General features: G+C 45.9%; 1 protein-coding gene across 3 annotated transcripts in view; it reads right to left on the bottom strand.

Moving 5' to 3' along the window:
• Window positions 1-9,759: 9,759 nt before the first annotated feature.
• Window positions 9,760-11,984, bottom strand: part of PRKACB (protein kinase cAMP-activated catalytic subunit beta) — an 81,560-nt gene continuing 79,335 nt past the window's right edge. For all 3 annotated transcript variants that reach the window (XM_018553135.1, XM_018553134.1, XM_018553136.1), the window contains exon 10: window positions 9,760-10,083. In XM_018553135.1, coding sequence (XP_018408637.1) covers window positions 9,958-10,083 — 126 coding nt within the window. In that variant the 3' untranslated portion in view covers window positions 9,760-9,957. The remainder of the gene's footprint in view (window positions 10,084-11,984) is intronic.

The raw sequence follows: 11,984 nt of genomic DNA, 5'->3' as shown, positions 1-11,984 counted from the left end.
AGAGACATAGCAGAGAGCGAGAGACGGATGAGAAGAGACAGAGAAAAGAGAGTGATAGAAAGTGTAGAGACTGTTCTCTGCACAACATGTGGAGGAGCAGAGACATGAAGAGCAGTGACATGAGGAGCAGATGTGATGTGATGATCTCAGGGAAGAGTTCTCTTCTCTGCTGCTTACTTATTGTCTCCTCACAGCTGATATCTGACTCCTGTGTGTGCACTCCTTCATGAGGAGAGGGGAGCTCAGCGGAGCAGAGAGGAATCCGCTGATTACATAACAGATACGGCCCTCAGAGAGTCGGATTGAAGTTCCTCTGGAGGGAATTTTGAATTTCTAGTACTCTGGCCTATTATAGAGTCCATTAACCCTTTTGCTGCCAAGCCCTCTAAAACGTTTTGCAATTTTTGCCATTGATTTGATTTTCGACTGCTGCGCTGCTAGCGTTTGTAAAAGACCCCCCAAACAGGGGCGGACTGTGCCGGGGGGCAGGGTGGCAATTGCCCCCCAGGCCTCTCTGATGCCACTGCGAAAGGCCCCTTGACCCCCGGCCGCTGCCACCTGCACCCGGCCGCCCGCCCTCTGCATCCGACGCGGCTCTGTGAATGGTGCGGCCGCTGCTCCTCAAGGAGGTGCTCGGGAGGCTCCAGCAGGGGGCCCTCTAACATGCCACGTCTACCTGGTACAGCCAGCGCGGATCGGCCTCAGTATGCAATCCGGCTGGCTGGATCAGGCAGACGGAATCAAGCGCTGTAGAGGGCAGCCCGTTGGGTCCTTCTGAGGACCTCCTTGAGGACCGAGCAGCCGCCGATTGCAGAGCCGCATCGGATGCGGTCCGGCCGGCCGGATGCAGGTGACAAACAGGCGGCAGAGGGAGAGAGCCACTGCAGATGCGGCCACAGCAGACACCCCCCCACAACCAGGGTCCATGGAGCCCCCCCCCTGACCACCAGGCCAAGGTAAGGTGCCAACATTTTTTAAAACAAAATCCGGGGACATTTTATCCCCGGGAGCATAAAACAAACTTTTTTTTAAAATGTATTCACCTAATCCCTGCATCCACCAAAAGTGCGGCCTCCCGTCTCCCACGCTGTTAGAAGCTGCATACGGCGTGGGCTGGTTACTACTTAAACTGGCGCGTGTGCAGCTTCTGAGAACATACGCTATTAACGTAGCGGGAGCGCTGCAAAATGCGCAGCCGGCTTCCTCGCTATGCTAATAGCGTATCTTCTCAGAAGCTGCACACAGCGCGCACCAGTTTAAGTAGTAACCAGCACGCTCTGTATGCAACTTCTAACAGCGTGGGAGATGGGAGGCCGCGCTTGTCGTGGATCCAGGGATCACGTGAGCATTAAAAAAAATAAAATTGGTTTATTTTACGTTCCCGGGGACATAGTTTGTCAGGGGGCGGTCTCCTGAATCCGGGGACTGGCCAGAAATCAGGGATGAATGTAGGGCTGCAACAGCTAATCGACAAAGTCGATTATAATCGATAATTGAAAAAGTTGTCAACATTTTCAATCATCGATTAATCAGCTTTCGATTATCACTTTTTTTTTTCTTATTTCCACTGCTCCAAGCTTGCTCCTTCGATGGACTACAATCTCAATATAAACCAGTAGTCCCATCACTAGAGCCATTTTTTTAAATCCCGATTAACCGGTTAATTGAACTTAATAATCGGCTAACTAATCGATTTTGAAAATAATCGTTAGCTGCAGCTATAGATAAATGATCACCCTACACCAGGGAGCCCCCACTGGCCAGAGTGGAGCCCCCGCTACCCACCTAGGAGCTATCATAGAGCCACCACTGATTATTAGGGAGCCCCCACAGATCCCGCACTGACCAGCAGAGAGCCCGCTCTGACAACCTGGCAGTCCGCATTGGCCACCTAAGAGCCTAATTAGGGAGCCGCCTCTGCTGCACCCACACGCACCCGTGAAACTCTCTAGACCCCTGGTGAGAGCCTGCACAACCCTCCTGAGACCCTGGAGACATCAGGCAGAGAACCCAGAGCAACAGAGTATGTCGCTTCATATTATTCTGCATTGCTGTAATATTTATTGCTGCACCCGAACGCCCGCTACTGCATTCCATTACACTGCGACTTGGGCCGCGAATAAATGACCAAGGACAAACGTGGGTCCTGAGGTTGTGAACCACTGATTTAAGTCCTGTAATCTGCGAGTTGGGGCCGCCCTTGTCAACATTGTTATGTTCCTTAAACATTTTTAGCAGTGTGGCAGGGCGCATTATCCTGCTGAAAGAGACCACGGCCATCAGGGGATACCTTTCCATGAAGAGTACTTTGTCAGCAACAATGTTTAGGTCGGTGGTACGTGTCAAAGTAACTCCCACATGAATGGCAGGACCCAATGTTCCCGAGCCAAAAAACTTCACCTTGCCTTCTTCCCATAATGCATCCTGGTGCCATCTCTTACCCAGGTAAGCAACACATGCGTACCCAGCCATCCACATGATGTAAAGGAAAACATGATTCATCAGACCAGGCCACCTTCTTCCATCTCTTCGTAGTCCAGTTCTGATGCTTATGTGCCCATTGTAGGTGCTTTGGAAGGTGTACATGGGCACCCTGACTGGTCTTGTGGGTATGCAACCCATTACACAACAAACTGCGGTGCTCTGTGTGCTCAGACACGCTTCTATCAGAACCAGCAATAACTTTTTCAGCAATTTAAGCTGCAGTAGCTCTTCTATTGGATCGGACTACATGGGCCAGCCTTCGCTCCCCACGTGCATCAGTGACCATGACCCTGTCACCGGTTCACTGGTTTTCCTTCCTTGGACCACTTTTAGTAGGTCCTGACCACTACAGACCAGGAACATCCCACAAGAGCTGCTGTTTTGGAGTTGTTCTGACCCAGTCGTCTAGGCATCACAATTTGCTCGTCAAAGCCGCTCAAATCCTAAAGGCCGCGACAAACTGCACGTGTAGCCGTGCAGAGCGAAGCTAAGCTATGTGTGTGAGCTGAATGCAGTCAGATGATTGACTGCACCTTCAGCCAATCAGCTCATGCGTAACCAGCCAGCTGTCGCATGCCGACGCGCTGGTTTATACGCTCGAGGCGATTGGCTGAAGATGACATTTTTCATCTCGGCATGCTCAGCTACGCGAGCTCTCACAAGCTGAGCTGCCGAGGAGAAAATTACATGACACACTGCTCGCAAAGGCAGCGCGCCACCGCTTTGCGTGCAGTATGTCACGGCCTTTACACTTGCCCATTTTTCTGCTTCCAACACACCAACTTCAGGGACAGAATTTTCACATGCTGCCTAATATACACACCCCACCCCCCGCCCCCCTTTCCCACGTGCCATTGTAACAAGATAATCAATGTTATTTACCGAAGTAAATCTACAGGAACCCTGCCTGACCTTCTACAACCCACATTCAGAAGCCAGTGTTCCATCATTTTTCTGGACCTCATAAGAATGCTGGACTGTGTCACTTCCGGTGACGCGATCTCAGCTGTTGGAGGTGTGCTGGCTCAATACACGATTCCTTGTTCTTAAATTTTTATCGACCCATAAAATATCTGGACCGCGTTACTTTTGGCGCACCCGCAGCCTCTTGTCCCGCATGCTGACTCCAGTTTTCAGCAGCGGGAGCTCTGACACCACCTGCCCTGTAATTTTCCTCGACCGCATCCAGTTGCGTATGAAGCAAGGGCATCAGGAAAACAGCTGATTCGGATGAATGAATGTTATGGGTTAAAAAAAAAAATATGATAGAACAAGGGCGCATGCGCGGAGCCTAGCACGTCTCCAACAGACCTGAAGTGACGCGGTCCACCATTCTTATGAGGTCCAGAAAAATGATACAACACGGGGAAACAGTCGCTTTTAGGTGACCTTTTACTCCTGACAAAAGCCAAGAAAAAAAGGGCACAATATAAAACCTGCTGAGTTAAAATAAATTAAAAATAATCAGATTTGTAGCTGGTTCTCTTCAAGGCAGAATCAAAGAGTGACAGGCTGACTGGCTACTTTATTTTGTTAACACTTTGCCGCTACCTCCACTATAAACTGCATCTATGTCAGGAGGCCTGATCATGTGGCCAATATGATTGGCTGTTACATGATCGGGAGCAGTTTATGACAGCTGTCAGTATGCTGGGGTCAGTGCAGTGAGCGTGCCCTCAGCACCCAATAGTGGAACCCCATGGCCACAAATGTGGCGACCCACTCACTGTGCTGCTGCATATAGATGTGAAGCCAGCAGGAGGGAAACATTTTGTTTTTTGTGTTGGACAACAGAAAAAGGCCAAGTGGTCCTTATTGTGTTTGGAACCTTTTTGTCTCCGTATAGACCTATGTGTATACACACATGTGTACATTGAATCAGACTACCTTTATTTTTAGGACTTGGGCTATTTAAGTTTCAGAAAATTGGGGTTGTAAACAAATCTATTTATCGGTTTCATCACATCCTTGAATATCACATTATAGACAGTCAAAGACAATCCTAGTCCAGAACACAATAATCAGCAACCTCACATATAATCAGTCTGCTTGGTATTTCTTTGCTGTCCTGAAGCTCCATTTGCACACAGATCAGAGTATATGGGCTACCAAGGATGATGATGTCCACTTGTAGGCAGAAGCGTCTCTCTTGTAGGGCGGCACATAGTAGGAGAAAATCAGACCTGGCGAAAACTTTGCTTTGGACAAAACAGAATGCAGAGACAGGCGCACACAGCTACCACCTTATTCTTTAGGGCCCATTCACACCCAGGCAATCAATGCATTGCCGTGTACACAGCTTAGACATCACTTTTAAATGGTATTAGTTCACATTCATTGGTGTGTTGTCCAATAGTTTTTTTCTCAATGCACATTATAGGGCAGGGGTGCCCACACTTTTTTGTGATAAGATCTACTTTTCAAATGACGAGCTACAGGAGATCTACCAATGGGGGGGAAAAAAAACCTCCCTCGCGCTCTCCTGGCTGTCATTCTTCATTCTCTCTCCTGGCTGTCCCTCCTCTCTCTCTCTCCTGGCTGTCATTCCTCATTTTCTCTCCCGGCTGTCCCTCCTCTCTCTCTCCTGGCTGTCCCTCCTCTCTCTCCTGGCTGTCATTCCTCATTTTATCTCCTGGCTCTCTCTTCACTTTCTTGGCTGTCATTCCTCATTTTATCTCCTGGCTGTCTCTCTTCACTTTCTTGGCTGTCATTCCTCATTTTCTCTCTTGGCTGTCATTCATTTTCTCTCCTGGCTGTCTCTCTTCACTTTCTTGGCTGTCTCTCTTCACTTTCTTGGCTGTCATTCCTCATTTTCTCTCTTGGCTGTCATTCCTCATTTTCTCTCCTGGCTGTCATTCCTCATCTTCTCTCCTGGCTCTCTCTCCTCACTTTCTCTCCTGGCTGTCTCTCCTCACTTTCTCTCCTGGTTGTCTCTTGTTGCTCTCTCTCCTGGCTCACCTTGCTGTATTTTGCCAACAATGCAGTACAACAAGCTGTGTAAACTAATATTCTTTGATGTAATACATAGCACTTCAACCCCCAGAAAGGTGTCAGTGAGCTTGGCTCAGCAGACTCAGGCTAATAGGTAATCATGTGTGCACAGCTAAATAAATATACCAAAATGCAATAAAGGGGCCGCCGTTCACACCGTTCCTGATCTCCCAGCATCAGCTTTGACAGCTACTGGTAGATCACAGTCTACCTAATGGGAACCCGTTATAGGGTCTACTGATGACGATGGAAGTGCATGAAAAAGTAGGACTGTTCATAAATGTAACACCATTGGAATAGTGCGAATCTTCTGTTTATGACTGGCATGTAGTAGACCGCAGCGTTGTGCAATGCAGGAGGGTTAGGAAGACCAAACCAATGCTGCCTCCCCTCATTTCTGGATTTTTATAATACATTCCACATAGGTGGTGTTAAGTCCCAGTGCTCATGCCAATTTAGCCAACACCTTTCCTTTTCTATATGTTTCCATGTCCCTGTCAAACCAAACTTTCTCACAACCTAACCTATAGCAGCGGGCACACATCATTAAGTCACACAGGCCTAGAGTAGACTTTAAAGTACACCTGTCATGACAGACGTAAGCCGCCATTGCTATCCTCTTGATGGCTTCAATGCGTTAAAAGCAACCAAGCTGAAAGACGGTTGGACACAGACTAGGATGTAAAGCTGGCCATACACCTATAGGTTATCTACGGTCAGATGGGAAAAAAAGTGCAACAGATTTCCTCCATCTCCGCTAAACTGTGTGGATGGAGGAACCTCCCACTGGGCCAAGCTTCAGTATCTTGCTAGTCGGCCCCACAGGCTCTCAAAATACCTGAACAATGCCTGCATCCAGAGAGCCAGCGGGGCCGACTAGCAAGATACTGAAGCTTGGCCCAGTGGGAGATTCCTCCATCCACACAGTTTAGTGTAGATGGAGGAGTCTGTTGCATTTTTTTCCCATCTGACCACAGAAAGGCTGCAGATCATCTATAGGGGTATGGCCAGCTTTAGAGAGAGATAAGGAGGCACATTTACTAAACACGTTGAGAATGTTAAAATAAAGTGACTTCAATTATTGAATCGTGCAGAAAGCAATTTATTTGATCGGCACCTGATGGAATAATGAATGAAGATTCTCAACTGGATTAGTAAATTAGCCTTAAAGAATTTTGACACTCAAAACATCACGTTTGCTTCAGATCTGTTCCTAAAGTGCATATCAAGCCAAAACCTTTATAAGTTTAGAATAGTGAGGAATAGAATGGCGAATGATTTGCACCCTAGTCAAGTTTTTACCGCTATCAGATGAGATAGAGATTTTTCCCTCACTTTGTCAAAAATCTGCAACAGGGTCACTGAGAAATAAAAATCCCACAGGGGTTCTAGCTTTACCCTGCTCTACTAGAAAAGCTTAATTTCCATCTGTACTGCTTTTGAAGAGTAAACCTCACTTCCTGTTGGGTAAACCGCTGTCAACAAGACAGGAAGTGAGCCCGAATCTCACCAATGGCCCTGAAAGAAGCTAAACCCCAACAGGGGTTCTTCTAACCCTTCCCAACTCTATCCAAAACCAAAAGGGATGAAGTTTTGGCCTGGCATACACTTGAAACCAACAAGAGGCGTCCTCCAATGGCGTCTCCTGTACCTCCCACATTACAGGCGTACTTTAAACCAAAATACACTAAATGTTTATATAATTTTATTTCTATCTATCTATCTATCTATCTATCTATCTATCTATCTATCTATCTATATACACGGTGTGAGTATATACTGTATAACAGATTCCTCCATCAATGCTTATGAGCATTGGTGGACGAATGCCCTGCTGTCTGCACTGTACTGCGGCCGCTGTCAGAATGCCCACGAAGGCCAGCTCCGTTCGGCTGAGAATTTTCCAACCTGCTCCTTCAATCCCCTGATGGAGAGATGCCGCGTGGGTGCTGCTGTCGGCACTCTTTTGCCCAGCCTCTCTCCATCAGCTGATTGAAGAACAGGCTGGAAAATTCTCAGCCAAACGGAGCTGGCCTTCGCGGGCATTCTGACAGCGGCCGCAGTACAGTGCAGACAGCAGGGCATTCGTCCATCAGTAACTGGATGAAATCCATACCATGTGTACCCTACTTACAACCTTCCTACGTGGGAAAACCAGACCTCCCCGCCCTCCTCCATCATTGAACAGTAAAATCGTGTGATCTCCAGCATTTATTAAAATCTTTTTTTTTAAAGTTCATAAACGACAACAAAGTTACTGTATAATTGATCGCATACAACCAGCATACAACAGCATGTCCTCAGTCTAAATGAAATACAAAAAGATTTTAACATTTTTTTTTTTCATACAAAGAATTTGTTTAGATTTATTGTGACGTATATATATATTTTTTTTGTTACATAAAATTTGCTACAGCAAAGTATCTTAAACTTTTCTTGCACACATGTAAGTGTGGACAAAGACTGAAGTTCTTGTCGGCCTCCTCATTACACCGCTGTGCAAAATAAAAAATAAAAAAAAAAGAAATGCTCGCCAACTCTAAGACCTACGCAGAGCGGTGACTTGTACATCTCCAAGTTGGCGATAAAACATTATCTGGACATGGACCTGCCTTGTGCACACAGCTGAGGATACCGCCACTGAAATATTCACAAACAATTCATTTGGAGCTCCCGACTTTCCTGTGGTAAACGTGAAGGTCGCCATCTTGGGGTGCGCACTTAAGCGTCAAGCGACTTGAGCCCACAAAATGGCCGCCACAGCTGTGCGTAGTCTACAGGTTGGCGCAAATGATGAGCCATTCCGTCGTATCACAATTGGGGTTCGGTCCAAATGCTACCGGTGCGGCCTTCTGCTCACAGTGCCGTGCATTTCACTCCGGAAACCCGCAAAAATGACATAATGGTGGCACCTCATGATCATCTTCATTCACTTACATGATTCAGGTACCGTAGCCGACACCTCATCCTCCGTTTACTAATATAGTATACCGGAACAAACCATAGTAGCGACTTCTAAGGGGGTGGGGAGTCAATGGGAAATACAATGTATACTATTGGTGTGTTTTTTTTTTGCCTGAATTAGCTTTATTAGTCTTTCTTGCTAACCTCAAATAAAAAAAAATAATTTAATTCTGAAAAGAGAAGTTGAGTCATGATAGTGTCACATTTTATTAATTGTGTTTGTTTTTTCTAAAAAAAAAAAAAAAAAAATACTGACCACAGCTTTTATTTAAGAGAGCAGTCATAGCAATATTATTAAAACCCATCTTTTCACACAAGTGGCATGTGGCCTTCTTAAATAGCAGTGCGAAAGAGCAATGCGTGAGGTAACTCGCAACAAGATACGAGATCAATTTCTGTCAGCGTAGTCCGGGAGGGGAAAATAAAACATGATTTCTGATTGGTTGCTATGAGCCACCGCACGCTTTTACGTCATGTGAACAGAGTCAATACTTAAACACTTCGTAGGACGAGACCTGCCGCATATTTCTGCTCAGTGACGCGTGCCTGGACGCTGCATCATCTTGTCATGTAACAAACAGAGCCAGCCCAACAAAAAGAGTGGGCGAGAGACAAAAACACAGCGAGGGAAGGGAAGGTGGAGCTGATCGCATGTCACAATCCACTTTAAGCTTCTAACTAGCATTGGTCAGTCTCATTGACGGTCTGACCGCATGAGCGAACGTGTCTGCGAGGAGGACAACCCGTGTTGCCCTCGACGACTCACCAATCAGTCTCTACATCGTGCCATAGAAAACGAAAAGGGAGAAGCTGATTGGTGCCACGTGCAACGCATGCCATTCTGTACGAGTACACATTCGCCGGCGAGGACCATGTCTGTAAATTCCTGGCCCCAAAAAGTTTAGCTCCACAAAGAAAAACATGTTATATCTGAATGCTGTGATGAACGATAACCTGTAAATTCAGATGACGATGGACAGGAAAAAAAATAAAAAATAATATATATATATTCATTACAAAGTGGCACAAAATGGAGGCAACAACATTATCCATTGTAGTCCTTACTAAGTGCAACATCTCCCGCAGTCACACACAAACACTCATTACACATCGTCAGAAATAAAAAGGGAGTGTAAGTTGGGTAAAATACTACTTAAAAACGGTGAGGAGGACAAGGTGGCGGGGAAACATACAAGACGCAAAACAGAACCGGGATGGAGAAACGGGAAGATAAAAAAAAAAGAAAAAAAAACAAACAAAAAAACAACACAAGATCAGTGGTCTAGTATTCTGCGTTACAGCACAAACAAGGCTTTTTTGTCGTTGTGCTGGGGTACTAGGGTCGGTGCAAACCGCACGCATGGAAGATGGCGCTCTAGACTTCAGTCAGCTTTGCGGAATGAAGGAACTAGGTAACTGTTTTGACATAAGATGGTCTCAGCTCCACCCCATCTGAAAACAGAGTGCAAAGATCCCAAAAATGTGAGCCCTGATGCCGTGTCATTCTAAACGCACATCCTAAAAGTCAGCAAACTCTTTTGCACATTTTTCGGTCAGGGACACGCGGATGTCTTCCTCTTCGTAGTCGTCGAAGTTGCTGGTGTCGCCTGGCCCTCTGCACTTTGGTATGAATGGAGCTTCAACCTGAAGGGAAGAAGAGGGCCGTTAGTAAAGGCAAAAGACGTACAGGAACGAGAGTCTTGAATAAGGCCATGGCGCCATAACCCACAGCAACGCAAAATCAACTGACCCAGCGGAAGGATCACCCAGGCCTGAGAACAAATCACTTTACAGCTTGAAGCTAAAACGCATATGTCCCATGTGATTAGGATCTAGGCCTTGGGCAAACAATGCAATTTCTAATCTACAAATACTGCACAATAATGCTACAATAAATGGCTGAAAGTTTATGGACATCTGACCGTCACTCCTTGATGGATTTCCCCTTTCCAAAATCATGGACTTTATTTAATATGGACTCTCCCATTAATGGCCAAAACAACCTCCACTCTTCTAGGAAGGCTTTAAGCAAGAGTGTATTTGTGTCCGTGTATCTAAAATCAGGCTGCAGCTAACAATTTTTTTGATAATCGATTAGTTGCCCGATTCATTGATTAGTTGCATTCAAAATCTCTCTCTCTCTCATGAGAATAGTTGACAACAATTCTCCTAAATCGATTAATTGGTTGCAGCCCTAATCTAAAAGGGCATTTGTGAAGTCAGGTAATAATGCTGGAGATTTTGAGGGCAGAGCACTGTGCAGGCCACTCAAGTTCCTCCAAACCAAAACTCATTAAACCATGTCTCTATGGAGCCGGCTTTGTATACAAGGGTACAAAATCATGCTGGAACATAAAACGGCCTTTCCCAAACGGTTACCACAAGGTCATAAGTGCACTATTGTCCAATATATCCTGGTATGCACTAGCGTAACGTCACTGAACTCAATCATTTGGAGGCGTGTCCACATACGGCACATTTGGATATATAGTGTAGGTGTGATGGTTAGTGGATCAGAAATGCTTTGCCTTGTATTGTAGAAGTGTCATTATCTAGTCACCAGGGGGCAATGTTGTTCTGGAGACTTTGAAGACAGCAAGAGACAGTTAACAGGTATAGCAGAAAAGAACTCAATAATAGTACAATCATTGGGTTAGGCCGCAGGGATGGCCAAACTGCGGCACTCCAGCTGTGGTGGAACTACGAATCCCATGAGGCATTGCAAGATTCTCACAGCCACAGACATGACTCCCGGAGAGAGATGCTTCATGGGATTTGTAGTTTCACCACAGCTGGAGGGCCAGAGTTTGGCCATCCTTGGGTTAGGGTCTTTATCAGTGATAATCAAATCCGACATCGCATGTTTGCCATAGAATCTTTACAGTATCAGTGTTCACCTCCCCTGTGCACCAGTACTGAAAACGGCACATTTCTGGCTATGGGAGAAACCCCAACCAGCTCACTTGGAAATGTCTTAATGGCAGGTCGCTCAGGCACCAAGATCCGCTTTGTAGGACGTAGGAGGGGTGGCCACATGGGACAACTATAACCAGGCCAGACTGCACCGACCTCATATCTACAGGTGGCTGCAGACACCGGCAGGTGAGACAAATTGAAGGAAATCATGATCACATTATTACAACCTGTGCAATCGCAACTGTTGATCCTGATACAAGACAGTCAGGGGAATTCAATATTGCATGTGCACCAGAATTCTGGCGCTAATGCAGTCCTAAGAAATGCCCGCAACTACCACGGACACATTTTAGAGAGACAAACAACCACTTTCCTTTAATAACCACAAGGTTTGCTACATTAATGCTCACTTGTTCCTTTACCGAATACCAGAGCAGGTGGCTAAAGACAAAAAATGGAGCTCAGAGACCAGCCAATATGTGTGTAAGTGACTGCATTCCATCATTATCATTAGAGGTGCACCAAAAAGACATTTTCAAAATCTAAATGAAACTGAAATGTAAAAATGTCAGGCCCAAACCGAAAATTGTTTTCCAACCTTTTCAAATTTTATACTTATTTTTATAAAC

Source organism: Nanorana parkeri, unplaced genomic scaffold (assembly GCF_000935625.1).
Source record: "Nanorana parkeri isolate BGI_ZX_2015 unplaced genomic scaffold, ASM93562v1 scaffold111, whole genome shotgun sequence".
In the NCBI taxonomy this organism is placed as follows: Eukaryota; Metazoa; Chordata; class Amphibia; order Anura; family Dicroglossidae; genus Nanorana; species Nanorana parkeri.
Note: the sequence above shows the minus strand (reverse complement) of the source record. Positions and strands in the feature narration are given on the sequence as shown.